Consider the following 15,171-nt stretch of genomic DNA (forward strand, 5'->3'; position numbering starts at 1 on the left):
TGCTGCACCAGGAGCCACCGCAGCGCCTACTTCTGGCTGGGTACAGCGTTTGCACACGCGGCGCTTGTGTTAGGGATTGTATGTGCACGCTCTATCTGCAAGACCCAGATTTTGATGGAACAGAGAGCCTCCAGCGCGCTCCGCAGTACAACTTACGCCTCAAAATTTCCCAAGGTTTAGCGGCTGAAGACCAGGGTCATTCGACCCCAGCTACTGTGAGGCACGGTTCTCCAGAGCTGGGGGTAGAGAGTCTCCCGATCTGCCTTTGTCCCCTAGGGTACCCAGAATGGCTCGGTTTCAGCCTCCGGCCAACCACCTATGTAGACAGAATGACGACGGAGCGCGCCCGAGGGGCCTGGGTTCCTGCCGAGGCAGCCACCAGGGGGCTGGGAGCGGGAAAGAGCGCAGAGCCTCCTGCAAGTCCGCAGCTCCCGGCTCCGGCGAAGGTCGAACTCCCACCCCTGCGCCTCGGAGACTCCCGCGCGTCCTTGTCCCGGGCGCTAAGGCAGAGCCGCCGAGGCAGAGCCGCCGAGGTAGAGCCGCCGACGTCAACCCAGAAGTCAGAGAAGTTGTTCCAGGCATAGCCACTAGCTTCCTTTGAGTCTTCCTTGGGCTGCGGGTGCAGGCAGGAGATGGAGGCAATTCTCAGCTATCAATCCTGAATGAATTAACCGGGTCACGTAAAGCCCAGCCTCTCTGCGAGCCTCTCTCAACGCCTTTAGGGACGTAGCCTGGGTCTGCCCTCCATGTTCTGATTTCTGGAGGAGGGGACCCCTGCGCTGCGATCTCTGTGCGGGTCCACCTGTATGTATTTTTGCTCCAAGTAACCAGGAATCAATGTTGAGAGCCCTCTGGGATCAAGCACTTTGTTCGGGGAGCCAGTAAGGCCTAAGACCCGTGGGCTGTCAGGCCGCCGGAGACGAAAGTGCGCAGGAACCTGTGCGGTTAGCAGCCAAGCTCTGAGAGGCCCGCGTCTTTACAATAGAGAGTGAGGAGTGGGGCTGGTGGGTGTGAGGGGCTGGTTTTCCCACTCCCCTGGGGCAGCCACGTGTACCCAGGGGAGGCGGAGCCGAGCTAGAGCGAGGCAGGCAGGATTCAATAGGGGTCTGCTTTCCTTCGCACTGGGAACTTAAGGAATTCTACTGTTTTCTCCTCCGACCCTTGGCCAAACAAGGGGTCTGTGAGTTGCGGCAGAACCCAGCGACGGTGCTAGGTGAAGCCAGGAGCCCATACCGCCAGCCACAAAGCTCAGGATTCGAGAGGAAAAAAATAAAATAAAATAATAGAAAGCAAGCTACACAGCCTCTCGGTCCCATTCTGCTCCCCCAGTCTCAAGCCTCTGAGCCCCACGCCTTTCCTAACAGCAGTCAATCTCAACGTTAAACCTCAGTTTTAGGGCCTGTAAAATGGTCTAGTCAGGGATGTCTACCTCCTGCCTCAAGCATTGTGTGGCATGTGGAGGAGCAGAGGGTGCAGCCCAGGCCCCGACTATGCACTGCGCCCTCAGGGTCAAGAGGTGTAGCTCTTGACCCCTGCGCACAAACCACTTGGCTCACATTCTAGCCCCTTACCGCTAAGGTGGAGGCGCCGCCGGCAGGGGGAGCGAGGCAGAAGGGAGAGACGGCCGGTGCAGGTGAGGGAGGAGCATTTTCCGGGGGTAACACTCTGTGTCCGTTCTGAACCTACGCGCGTGGGGTGTAGGACTACCGAGTGGGTTCATTCCTTAGCGCTGCGGACAAGAACCGGTCGTGAGAGCGTCGGGAGGAGAGGAGCGCAGGCCAGTTAATGGGACACCAGGCTTCGACCTCACAGTTTCGGTGCTGCGCCCAAGGAAAGGGCGGTCCTAAGAGCCGGGTCCTGTAGTGCGTAGGGGCGGTTGCTCTTCAGCAGGCGGGATGCTAGGGTGGACTCGCACTTGCAGGGTTTCGGGTTTCTTAAGCTAATCTTCCTAGGGGTTCCAATTTTCCTAGGGGTAATGGCTAGTGTGGGGGAGAGTTGGGAAGGAAGGATGAGGGTGACGAAAGGGGTTAGCCACCCACGGAACATGCTAAGTGGGGCCCCTCACACATGCCCAGTCTCTGCTAGGGAGGGCTGTTTGCTGTGAAGTGTTTGCTGACCCAGTTGTGGATCGCAAGTGCAGCCACAGCAGGAAGGAGTTAACGAGAATGGAAGACTTCCCCTATTGCCGCAGGTGACGCTGAGGACCCCAGGTTGGACCCCAGGGATGATCTAGAGCAACCAGGAGTTCCAGAGGGTTTTCACTTTCACTTCTCAGTATTAGCCGCACTGAGGTCCAGGATGTGGCTGCAGGCTTGGGGGCTGGGGGGAGGCTCTGGGGAAGACCTCAGCTACTCCATCCTGAGATGACCTACATCCCTAGAATGCAAAATCACCTGCCAGAGCCCTGTCCCTACCTCCTCACTCGGGACTCAACTTATAGAGGCTCTGTGGACTCTCCCGGCTGCTGTATCTTCCCATCACTCCTGTGGCCATTGTGCACCTGCCATAGACTGAGCTCTCCTATCGAGGCCATCACTTCTAGGGTTTTAGAGACGACGAGTTAGCCCTGCTCAGGAAAGGGGTAAAGAACCTTGGCCCACCTCATTCCCACACTACCCTGCTTAGATCCGCCCCAGGCCAGTGACACAGGTCACTGTCATTGCCAGTCCCCTGAATGGCCAGCCACTTGGGGACCAGAGAATGACTCTCCCTGACAGCCTCCCTTTCTTAGCATTGCTGTCCTTAAGCTTTCAAGGGCAGGCTAGGGCATCTGTCCCGTTACACACACCACCACTCCCACACCCCGATCTACCGTACAAGTCCCAGGTACCCACTCCCCGGACTCCTGGTCTTGATCCTTACACTTAGTAGCTGCTACAGTCTAGGGATGGAGGCCCCGAGACTGTCAAAACCCCAGGGAGAGGCTGCATGCTTCCCACTACATCCCGAGTCAGTTCAGCAGAAGGCCTACAAAGTCCTGGACAGAAAGGCCTTGAAAACTGGGCCTTATCTACCAGTCTTTAGCTGAATCAAGTTCTGGGCTTCGTATCCTGTGCACAAAGGGCATGGGCCTACTGAACGGGCCAGAGAGAGTAGGTGAAGAGAAGGTACAGGAGAAGTGGGGCATTAGTGTAGTGGTGTCTTGAGGCCCAAAGGCTGAGGGCCTGGTCCTGCACCTTAGCAGCTAGGCCTTTCCTGTGCGCAGGCTGGTTGCAGGGTGGAGAGGGGACAGCACCCCACCATGCGGTCTGAATTTCTCCGACGTGTCCTCAGCTCCCTCGGCCGGCCAGGCCCCGCCCCCGGTCCTCCCTGCGCCCCGCTGGTGCGCAGGGAGGTCGGAGGAGCGGGCACTGCCCACCCTCCGGATGTAAAAGCGTCCTGGCCAGAGGCGGGCGGTGCGCGCGGGGTGCGCGTGACGCTGGGGCTCCCGGTCTTGTGCGGCCTGGGCGGCGTCCCACGGCTCGCTTCCCCACCACGAAAGCAAGCTGACCCAAGGGGCCTGTAGGGGCAATTGTTGGTGAGGTCCAGCTCTGCGGCACGGAGGGACGGAGGACTCCGCAGCCCTGGGGCTATCTGCCTGTGGCTTTTGCGAGAGCCGGAGCCGCTCTCTTACCCAGGTGCAGGGGCCGCTGGGGAGGAGGTGGAGGCAGGTGGGGCCAAGGGCAGGGCTAGACTCAGGCAGCCCCTCAGTGCCTCGTCAGTGCCCTGCCATCTCAGACTGGGACTGAGTGCTCGAGACATAGAAACTTCTCCTTTGGGGCTGTAGACTCTGGTGGTGGCTTCGCCGAATAGAGGGGACGCCCAACCTCTGCAGAAGCTGCAGGATGTTCAAGGGGCGTTGGTCACACAGGGCCCCGGGAGGAGAGACCAGGGACAGAGAGCTTGCAAGGCAGGAGGGCCCTGAATTTCCAGGGCGCTCCAACTGTTCGGACTCCCGGGCCAATATTGGCTGAAAATGGGGGGGTCTCATGACGCCATAATCCCTTGAGCCCTGGACCGGCGGCTGTGAGTGGCACCACAGGCCCCCGCCCCCGGGCCCCCTGCGCTGGGCTGGGCGCGGTGCGGCAGGGCGTACGCAGTCGGAGGCGGCGCCGGTCAGGCCCGGGCGCCTATGGACGCGCGGAGCCCGCTGTCTGCCCGGGCCAGCGCATTCAGCATCGCCTCTCTTGTTGCAGCCGAGGCCTCGGAGGGCACCGCCCACCGGGGCCCCAGGCCCTCGGACCGGGCGAAACTTCGCCGGCTACCAGGATCCCCAGCCGGGATGCACTTCAGTACAGTCACCAGGGACATGGAAGGTGAGCCTTCTGTCCGCGTCGACACCGTCAGGCTGCCCGCCCGCCCACTGCTGTGAGGCCCTGCGGCCCAGCGGGTGGAAAGGATCTTTAGGCCGGGTGGGCTACAATCTTGAAGCTGGGACTCTCGACTCTGGGACAGGAAGAAAGGGCGGCATTTCCCAAAGTCAGTCCACCCACCATCCTTGTAGTCCAACTTCAGGGACTGTGCACAGTAGTTACGTCTTCCAGAGAGAGGACAACAGGGGAGTCTTTGAGCTGGAGGAAGCAAAGATGGTTAAAGAAAAGTCGGGGAACGCAGTAAAAGGAGGGGACGGGGGAACAAAAACACACAAACAACAAACAAACAAACAAACAAAAATACAAAGCAATGAGAGCAGCCAAGAGGAAAAGAAAGTGAGAAAACAGACAATGTGATAAAGGTGAGAAAGAAAGATACACGCAAAGGAACTAAAGATAACGAAAGAGAAAATGAAGGACAGCTTGAGACAGAAATATAACTTCACTAAAGAACAAGAGAAAGGCTGCAGATGCCATTTACGTTTGAAAGGGCAAAGACACGAATAATAGAGAACATACAGAAATAAGAGGAAGAGGTTAGACGGAAGGGAAGACATGAAATTTTGAAAGTGGAGAGAGAGAAAAGGCAGTGAGTTAAGAAGAAGCTGGAGAGAGAGAGAGAGAGAGAGAGAGAGAGAGAGAGGAGACAGAATGTGAGAAGTTGAAACCAGGGACACAAAAGGTAGAGGAGCAAGAACTTGGGGAGCGTCTGGCGCAGAAGAAAAGCCAGCGCGCGCTGGCGGCGGGGAGGGCCGCGCACCGGCCCGTCGTCCCCGGAGCCGGTCGGAGCGGTCGGGGGGCCCGGGCCCGCGGAGCCTCGGCGGGGGAGGGGCGGGGGGAGGGGCACGGGCTATTGTCTCGGCGGGGCGGGGCGGGGCGGGGCGGCTCCGCGGGGCCGGCCCGCGGGGTGGGGCGGTGCGGCCCGGGGCGCGTGCGGCGCAGCGCCCGCCACTCGGCCCGCCGCGCGGGACGGCGCTCTGATCGGCGGCGGGTGGCCTTCGGGTCATGATCTCCGCCGTGTCCAGCCCGTGGCTCACGCAGCTCTCGCACTTCTGCGACGTTGCAGCCTTCGCGGCCAGCAGTCTGAGCGGCCTGGGAGCCCCGTCGCCTGGCGCCGACCCGTTCGGCCCTCGGGAGCCGCCGCCACCGCGCTACGACCCGTGCACCGCTGCCCCCGGTGCCCCGGGCCCGCCGCCTCCGCCGCGCGCCTACCCTTTCGCGCCCGCCCCCGGGGCGGCTAGCAGCTCGGCGGCGGAGTCCGAGGGTCCTGGGGCTAGCCGCGCGGCCGCGGCCAAGGCGCCGGTGAAGAAGAACCCAAAGGTGGCCAGCGTGAGCGTGCAGCTGGAAATGAAGGCGCTATGGGACGAGTTCAATCAGCTGGGCACCGAGATGATCGTCACCAAGGCAGGCAGGTCAGGCGCCCCCTCCCCGCGCCCCTACCCACGTGCGTGCGGTGCCTCTGACTGCGTGTCCAAGGGATGCGCGGGAGCCGGGCTAGAAAGCGGATGGAGGTGCAGCCGGGCCACCTGCGGGTCCCTCTGGCCTCTCTGCTGACCCGGCTCCAGCGACAATCCGCGGAGCACCCACCGCGAATCCTGGGACTCTTCGAGGGAACTCTGTGGGCCGAAATTGCTCCGGGCTGCGGCGGTTAGGCAGCCGCCACCTAGGAAACTCCCGCATGGGTTTCGTTCGGTCTGTACGGCAATCTCAAGAGCAAACATCCCCTGGTTGTATGGATAATTTTAAGAGAGAGTTAACACCCTTAAAAGCCAGTGCGCTCATTTTCCGGGAACTCGAGACCTGGTTTTCTTGGGCCTCAATTTTGGCCGCTCGTGGGCCCAGTTCTTCACAAGCCTGGCAGAGTATCCGTGCCAGTCGCCTTGTTATTTGTTTTAAGGGCCGAGAGGGAAAAGGAACAATTGCAGATGCTCCCGATTTGACCAGTAGACAAAGGCGGGTGCTGGGTTGTGTCTAATGTACACACCAGCTCCGTGGCCAAGGAGGCTCAGGGCCTGTTTGCAAAGCCTTCTTGGGGTTTCTGTTTCCCTACTGTGCAGCCCTCCCTGGGGAACCTAGGCCTGTCCTTTGCTGCTGCTGCTCCTCTGTGGATTCTCTCCAGGCTCTGTAGCTGTCCACACCAACCAACACAGCGACTTGGCCTTCTGGTCAGGGCAGACGAACTAGGGCCTTGAATGTCACTGGAGGGAATAGAGAAGTGGAAGGAAACAGGAGCGCATACGCTGAGTCTTTTGCAAACAGATTCTTGGGGGAAACAAGGATTTGCCTGTGTCCTACAAGAAGTCGGGAGGCTCTGGCCGGTCTGGAGAGTTGAAGTTGGAGTGCTGGGGTGTCAGTGTAACTGGGGAGGGTGTTTGAGATCACTACACACGGGTTTCACTTTGTTGGAACCGGGAACTCTTCCCCGGTTGGATGGAGCCATGGAGGATCTGAGAGGGGGAGAGAAGCCCCAGGACCCAAATCTTAGCTATCCTGCTGCTGGCCGAGGCAAGGTCCAGAAAGTTCCGGAATTCCTGGGGGCAAGGCTGTCTTGTGTAAGCAAAGAAGCCAGAACAGGCTTTGGGGTTCTGCAGCTGGGCACCTGGTTAGCCATTTCTGTGTTTCCGAGAGGGACCTGAGGCCTGACCCTTTACTGCCTTGCCCAGGGTTGGAGAAGGGCCTACTTGAGCTAAAGAGAGACCTGAAGGAAGGGCTGAGCTAGGGGCTGCCAGACCAGAGAAGTCAGAGTAGAGAGAGCAGCCCTGTACTCCCCTACCTGAGGTGACCTGACTGCCTACCCCCACCCTTCAGACGAATGTTCCCCACCTTCCAAGTGAAGCTTTTTGGAATGGACCCGATGGCTGACTACATGCTCCTCATGGACTTTGTGCCTGTGGATGACAAGCGCTACCGGTGAGCAAGTCCTTAGGGCCACTGAGACAAGCTGTGTGTTCCAGGCCATGGGGGTGGGGGTGGGGGTGCTAGGAAAAACCCGAGTCTCTCCCGCTGACAGACTTCAAATGCCACACGAGCCAAGTAACCCTTTCATGGCTTGGTCTTCCTATACTGGCTGCTCCACAGACTGCTCTGGCCCTGCTCAGTCCTGCCTACCCTCAGATTCCACCCTATTTATTCCGAGTTGCCTCGGAACTCACTGTAGTGACCTCCTGAGCCTCTGGTAACAGCAGCTCAGATGCCTTGGCCTGTGTGGTCTGCCACTTTACCAGTGTCTTCTGGTGACCGTCTTGCCCCCTTCCCCCATCTCTAGAGAACCTTCAGTTCCAGAGCCCGGGCCGGAAAGGTGGGGTGACTGGTAAAGATTGTGGAGGGCGGGCCTGGGCCGCTCGGACAATTAACAGTAATTAATAAAGGGAACACGGCCGCCCTGTGCCTAAAGCCATCGGCTGGTGACAACATCCAGTCTCCGACCTTCTGAGCCCTGGGGCAGGCAGACCCGCATGCAGCGAAATGGAAGGAGGGGAGTGCTTCCTCTCTTTCCGCACCTAGGCTTCCCTCACCTTTTGTGCCTTGGGCCTTAGGAAGTTCTCTAGTTTATCCACAGTCCCCTCTCCTGCCGCTGTGAACTGGGAATCTCGATTTCACCAAGAGCATAAATAACTCTAGCTCTTCCAGGGGTCATCTGCACAGGGACAGGGTCCTTGTTTACCCTGCATAGCATGACCCCCTCCCACGGCGCTCCTCTAGGTACGCTTTCCACAGCTCCTCCTGGCTGGTGGCTGGCAAGGCAGATCCTGCCACCCCTGGCCGAGTGCACTACCACCCGGACTCGCCCGCGAAGGGCGCGCAGTGGATGAAGCAGATCGTATCTTTCGACAAGCTGAAGCTCACCAATAACCTGCTGGACGACAATGGCCACGTAGGCGACCCTTCTCTGGCTTCTGAGCTGTCCCCTGTTACAGGTTACAGGCCTTCCAGAGTCCCCACTGACTAGAGACAGAGGCAGGACTGGGGTGACACGGGTGGCAGGCTCCTGAAAGGATGGCCTCTGTCCGAGGAGGTCACCTTCCTTCCCTTCCCCACCCTGAGCTCAGGTGAGGGGCTCTTTAATTGGAAAGGGGATCCCTTTGTGAGAAAAGGGCAGGAGTCTTATGGAATCCCAGCCCTGGGGGAGGGGGTTCCTGCTGGGTGGAACTCTGCGTCCCAGATGCCACCCCGTCAGGCCTGGGGCAATCCTTGGGGCCCTGAGTAAAGGAGTTCTACAACCCCATTTGCCAGTGGAAGAAACATCTTTTCCTGGAGATCCTAAATGGGCTGCAAGGCCCTGTGTAGAGTTTAGAACCAGGGTGTTTGGCCACATCAGCGAAGGAAATGCTCTGTTCCCTTAGACTCTGCTTGCTTTATGATTCTGGCCTGAATCCTCCTCCAGCCTCGTGGCTGGAGCTGACCCCCATCCTTGTCTTCCAGATTATTCTTAACTCCATGCACAGATACCAGCCCCGTTTCCATGTTGTTTATGTGGACCCTCGAAAAGACAGCGAGAAATACGCAGAGGAGAACTTCAAAACTTTTGTGTTTGAGGAGACACGCTTCACTGCAGTCACCGCCTACCAGAATCACCGGGTGAGGGTCTGCTGGGGCGTCCCCGGGGGACAGGCACACCACTGCCCTCTCCCTCCACAGGCCCGCCCTGCCTCCTATATCAGCTTGACCTCTGTATGGGCAACTGTCACTGCAGCCTGAAAGTTTGTTTTCCAAACCATTCCGGAAACTCCCCATCAGAGGCCTGATCTGAGGTTTACCCAGATTCCTAGGGCACCAGCTTAGTTGCCCTCTTTGTGCTGGGGGGCTAAGGAGGCGGGGGTGACCACATTCCCATCCCAGCCAGGGATGTGAATCTTCATTTATTTGGGAAGGCAGGCAACGGTAGGTCTGGTGAGAGAGAAGGCTCGTCGTGCTGGGGCGCGGGGGTGGGGATGGGGGTAGTTGTGGGCCCCTTCTCTTCCAGATAGTGCAGGAAAGCCTTAGTAACCATCTTCTGCCCGTTGCTACCGAAGTCGGGCAGCGAGCGCGGTTAGTTTACACCAACTACCCCCCCCCCCCCGCAGATCACGCAGCTTAAGATTGCCAGCAACCCCTTCGCCAAAGGCTTCCGGGACTGCGACCCGGAGGACTGGTGAGTCTTCTCAGAAGAAAAGGCAAGGGCCAGGGTGTGTGGTCTGGATGCTATGGTGAAGTGATCCACTCTCTTTCCTTAGGCCCCGAAACCACCGGCCCGGAGCGCTGCCGCTTGTAAGTGCCTTTGCTCGCTCTCGGAATCCCGTGGCTTCCCCCACGCAGCCCAACGGAGCGGACAAAGGTAGGACCTGGGATCGTGAGATCCCGGCCGCAGCCCGAGAGCGCTCGCTCCGCCCGGGTCTGCCGCCGCACCCGGTCTCGCCCGCACCCCCCCCCCCGGGCGTCACGGCTTCAGCAGTTGCACAAGGAGGGGGCGGGCGGGCAAGTGGGCACTCGCTCTCCCGCCCTCCGCCCGCCCTCCGCGCCCCGGACCGCGCGGGCCTGGAGTGGAGGTGGGGGCTTTGGCTCGGCAGGTGCGCCCCAAACGGTCCCTGTCCCCCGCTCACCCCGGCTTTCCCTGCAGATGTGGCAGAAGCCCGGCGCGAGTTCGACCGTGACTCTGGACCCGCAGCGCTCGGCGACGCCACGCACCCGCCGCAGCTGCTGGCGCGCGTGCTGAGCCCCGCACTGCCTGGGCCTGGTGGCCTCGTCCCGCTACCTGGCGGATCCGGAGGCCGCCACAGTCCCCCGCACGCTGATCTGCGCCTGGAGGCTCCGGGCGCATCCGAACCGCTGCACCACCATCCCTACAAGTACCCGGCGGCCGCCTACGACCACTACCTCGGGGCCAAGAGCCGGCCGGCGCCCTACCCGCTGCCAGGCCTGCGCGGCCACGGCTACCACCCACATGCGCACCCGCACGCGCACCCGCACCACCACCACCACCCGGCGGTGAACCCGGCCGCCGCCGCCGCCGCAGCAGCAGCAGCCAACGTGTACTCCTCGGCGGCCGCGCCGCCCGGTGCCTACGACTACTGCCCCAGATAGTGCGCCCGCGCGCGGGCCCCAAGGGCCACCCAAGGACGTGTTCCCCATCTGGGGAGCCATGCGGGCCTCCCGCCCGCCAGTGCCAAAGCTCTCGTCCGAGGCGGAAGGAAATGGTATTTATTGTTCTCCGCGAGACCGCGTCGCCTCCGGCCCGGCCGGCAATAGCAGTGTAGACGACCCGAGTGAGCCCCGCCTGCGGGCGGTGTAGATACATGTAGATATCTTGTAGATACTGTAGATACTGCACCGGCGCCGATTTCATAAACGGTTTCGCCTCTTTTGGAAACTGCCGGTGTGGCTATTCTTTTGCATCTAATTCGATTGGGCTGGGCGTCTTTGGGGCAGAGGGCTTAGTCTTCTCAGCCCTGGTCACCGGTGTGAGCGTGGAGCAAGGGTCTCCCTCCCTTCTCTCCCCTGGGGCTCACTGCCTCCCTTCCGCAGCTCCTCCGGTCCACTACAGGCTGGGCGCGCGGTTTACCCAGGGCAGACACCTGCAGCTGGTGGGGCAGGATTTGGGCCTGAACGCTGGCCTGTTTACAGGACTAGACCATAAGTTTTTCCGTGAAAGCCGGGAATGATATTCGGGACAGGACACTGTCCATCCGGCCTCGGATGGCATGCGGAAAGCAGTGGGCTCGACTCTTCCAGCGTTGCCCTGGCCTGGCACCAGCCCAGAATTGTGTTTCCCCCTGTTTATTGACTTTATTCCCTGAATGTCCCCACAGAGTGATGGGGAGCGGGGGTCGCACAATGACAGTGGTCATGAGTCATCTTGAAACTCCCGGTGAAGCAATTTTTCCCAGGCCAGGTGGCTGGGTGACCTGTCTCCATTAACTCAACACTATCATAGTGGCCAAAGGAACCCTTTGATCCCTCCCTTCCTGCGCCCCAGCAGGAAGGGCCAACCGAAGGCCAGCCAGAGTTAAGGCTGGCTTATGCCTCAAATAAATGGGAAATGTCAGGTTCTCTCCCTGGCCTTCTGTTTCAGTGTGTTCATGGCACTCACTGGCTTGTTACCATCAGAGACAGGCCTTCCGTGGGCACTTCCACGTGTCAACCCCTAGTCAGTCCAACTTTGTCATGTCCCAGGTTGGGTGGTCACCCCTTCCTTCCAGATGACCAGAGGGGACAAAGTGGACATTGGTTCTCAACTCCTGCCCCTAACTTGCCTTCAAACGCAAGTGCCTTTGTGTAGGTGACAGTGGGCTCTGCTCAAGGCCACCTGTTCCACACTGGCCTCATGCTTTTGTCCCTGGGAAGCCAAAGACACTCCATGTGTACTAGAGTGGTAGCCTGGGGTTTGTCCTGCAGAGGGCAATGGTCAGCTTCAGGCAGCCCCTCTCCCCCGTGGAATGCAGCCATTTCACATTCTTTCAACATGCCTGGGATATGGGGCAGAGCTGTTTCATTAGAACCTCCATGTTTGTGTTATTTAAAGCTGAAATGAGCTGTCGCAGTACCCGGTTTTTGTAAGCGGGGAGGGAGCACACGCACAGAGCAGAGACCCTAGGTCTGCAATTCATTGACCTTGAAAATATCCTTACTCACATAGAGCTTGTGCTTTCCTAGGGAGAACTGGGCCGCTGCTAGCCATGTGGAAGCACACTTTATGACTAACTGGCCCTAACTGGTGTGATTCCTAGTGCTAGGTGCTCAGGCACTGAATGTCGACCAGAGGCATCAGAGAAGGGGGTATTCTCCACCATGACTCTCAAAGCCCAGGGTTTCTCCCCTCTGTCCCAGGGGCGAACTGAGAACATCTTGTAAACAGAAGGCTGGGCAGGGGCACACTGCTGTCCTGTCCTCTCTCCTGTTTGCTATGTGTCTGCTTGGCACTACCCAGGCTGATCCGATAGAGCTTACCTCCCTAGGGCAGCTGCCTCCAAACATGCCTTGGCTGCCTTATAAGAAATGTCTTTCTAGAAGTTTCTTTGTCTGTGATGGCCAATCTGGTTTTCTTTGGTGATATACACATGTGCACGTGCACACACACACACATACACACATGCACATGCACACACGCACACACACACACACATGCACATGCGCACACACACATATGTGCAATGTAGCTCTGTCTGTCCTGGAACTCACTGTGCAGATCAGCTTGGCCTCAAACTCACAGAGATCCTCCTGCCTCACGAGGATTCAGGGAGTGTGCCACCATGTCCTGCCTTGTTTTCTGAATGTGTGCATTCTCCAGTTCAGACTTTGCATTCCCAGATGCAATGGTATTTGGAAGTTAGAGCCTTTACAATGTGACACAGTCAGGGCTGGAGTGATGTTTGGGTGGGTAGGGACAGGTACACAAGGCTCTCCTGAGAAAGATTAGTACCCATATGAAAGACACAGGAGCCAAAGAAAAGATGGCTCAGTGGTTAAGAACCCTGGCTGCTTTTCCAGAGGACTGCAGTTCAGTTCTCAGCACGCCACGGTGGTTCACAACCACCTGTAACTCCAACTTCAAGAACTACAACAGATGCCTTCTTCTGGCTTTCACAGGCCCTGCACACACATGGTGCAAAAACAAAACACAAAGATATTAAAAAAAATTAAAAAACTTTAAAAGGGCTCCCCTCACTCTTCTACCATATGAAGGGACCCAGGAACGAGGCCATCACAGCCCTTACGAGCACAGACCATTTCATCACCCTGACCTTGCACTGCCAGCCTCCAGAACGAAGAGAAATAAACACCTTTAATCCTAGCTCTCAGGAGGCAGGTGGTTCTTTGTGAGTTCTAGGTCAGCCTAGTCTACATAGAGAGTTCTAGGACGGTCAGAGCTACAAAGACCCTCCCCCACAAAAGGAGTAAAGCCTCCTGCTGTAAACCAATTGCCTTTTGGTGGTAACTAGTTAGAGTTGACTTGAATGATTAAGAGAGCCAGTCTTTCTCTTTCACTGAAGCTTCCTTTCTCTGTACCCTGCCCTGCCCTACCATAGTCTGCTGTGCTGTCCTATGTGGGGACAGAGTGTCTTGTTTTACTGCATCTTCTTAGTTACCCACACCCTAGCTGCTGGGCTCTCTCCTAAGCTGTTCCCTGGGATCCTAGATAGTACGGAGAGTCTAGGCTCCAATTCATGCCTCCAAATTCTTCAGAAATCTAATAAACACCTAATAGGAGAGCTAAATGGGCGAGGGGAGATGAGACAATGGCCAGAGCCACAGGCAGGCTGCTGGGAACTCCAGGAGTGCCTGCTCCCCAGTGGTGGCCTTTCCTAAGGGTAAGTGGGAGCACCGTGCTGCCTTGGGTCTTTTCTCAGGGAAACATTTGGCACGCAGAGGAAACTGTTGAGGGGTGCCTAGAGTGGTGCTGACAGGCAGAGACCCCAGCTGGTCTGCAACTCCAGCCCCCAGCCCCAGTGGGGGCCATCGGGAGTGTGTGGGATTTCTGTGATGAGTGTGGAGGATGAGACACCTACCTCTAGGTGAACTACAGATCAAAGTGGGGGTGGAGCAAGGCCAGCGTAGCATTGGCAGGCATGAGGCCAGCGAGACTGCTTTGATTGGGCTGTGTGCCTCAGTTTCCCCTTTGTGCTGTGGTGAGGCTGGGTCTGTGTAAATGTAGGGTTCATGTGGATTCTGGGCACCAGGACACTCATGTTTTACCCCGCTCCTCCTCCTGTATCTTTCCAGCCACCTCACATCCTTTGGTGGGTCTAGCCCAGAGCAAGTAGAGACTGGGCCCCAGGCCTGCAGGCGGATGGAGTCTTCCTCTTCTGGCAGTGCGTCTCACTCTTTGCCTTTCCCTAACCACACATCAAGCCTTTGATTCGGCTCCCCTTCCTGCTTGTTGTATTGCTTCAAACCAGATGGGCTCCTCAGATGAAGTCTGGAGACTCCGTGTCTGTGTAACGCTGCCAGGTCTGTGTGTGGGAACCAGCAGGGGCAAAGGTATTGTGCTAACAGCAGCCCAGAGCGGGGGAGGGGCCGTAAGCTCACACAGAGGAATTAAGCTGTGCTCTTAATTGTGAGGGATGGGGCTGCAACAACCTTTATCAGTTTCATTCGCCAGTTAAGGTGCTAATTCCACTCCCCTTCCACTACCCCTGCTCCATCCCTGGACTTTGGGCCAGCCCAGAATCTACCCTGCAGACCCTGTCAGGCTTGGCCCCACAATGTTTCCACCTGTCTGAGACAGGACACAGGCTTGTGTCTTCTATTGGTCTCTCCCTGCACATACCCCATATTCCCTACTCTTCCTGCCTTTCTGGCCCCGGCTCCTGGCAGCACCCTGCCTTCCACACCTAACTTTTATAATAGCAATAATATATAAACTCTTAGATCCCTGAGAGACATCTCCCCTTGAGTTATAATCACACAGAGAGGCTGTCGATGGCAGCACCCCAGGCTCTTGAGAGGGCACACTGAGCAGGCTATGCATTAGACCCTCACCCTGAGACCCCAATTCCACTCCAAGGGGGGTACAATAGAATCCTTTCCTGTAAGCTGAGGTTGGTGGGCTGCTCTGGTGGGTAGAAACAGCCTGGTACACTTGGGGACAGATCCCAATCCTGCTGCTCCTGTCCTGTCAGGGTGGGCTAGCTTTTCTGAAGCAGGAGTCTTCACAGGAGGAGTCAAGCCCACAGTCAGAGCCCACCTCACAGGGACTGCTTGTGTCTCTCCCAGCCCAAGAAGCTGTCAAAGGGCTGTTGCACCCAGAGGCCAAACACAGTGCTGCTTCTATTACAGGCTGCTGGCCAATAGCTCGGCAGGGTGTGGCCTCCAGAGGACCAGGCTCTGGCTCCTGCCTGTGGCC

General features: G+C 58.1%; 1 protein-coding gene across 5 annotated transcripts; it reads left to right on the plus strand.

The window, feature by feature from the left end:
* Positions 1-1,590: 1,590 nt before the first annotated feature.
* On the plus strand, positions 1,591-11,373 carry Tbx1 (T-box transcription factor 1). Of its 5 annotated transcripts, none has more exons than NM_001108322.2 (9): positions 1,591-1,633; positions 4,176-4,295; positions 5,419-5,764; positions 7,161-7,262; positions 8,055-8,226; positions 8,775-8,930; positions 9,416-9,483; positions 9,566-9,666; positions 9,949-11,373. In NM_001108322.2, the coding sequence occupies exons 2-9, from the start codon at positions 4,262-4,264 to the stop codon at positions 10,410-10,412; spliced, it is 1,443 nt and encodes a 480-aa protein (NP_001101792.1). In that variant the 5' UTR covers positions 1,591-1,633; positions 4,176-4,261; the 3' UTR covers positions 10,413-11,373. The 5 variants fall into 5 exon arrangements, with proteins under 5 accessions (NP_001101792.1, XP_063126718.1, NP_001402633.1 ...); XM_063270648.1 differs by lacking the exon at positions 1,591-1,633 and adding an exon at positions 3,382-3,617; NM_001415704.1 differs by lacking the exon at positions 1,591-1,633 and having other exon boundaries at positions 3,385-4,295.
* Positions 11,374-15,171: the final 3,798 nt, after the last annotated feature.

The sequence above is a fragment of the Rattus norvegicus genome, chromosome 11, assembly GCF_036323735.1.
Source record: "Rattus norvegicus strain BN/NHsdMcwi chromosome 11, GRCr8, whole genome shotgun sequence".
NCBI lineage: Eukaryota > Metazoa > Chordata > Mammalia > Rodentia > Muridae > Rattus > Rattus norvegicus.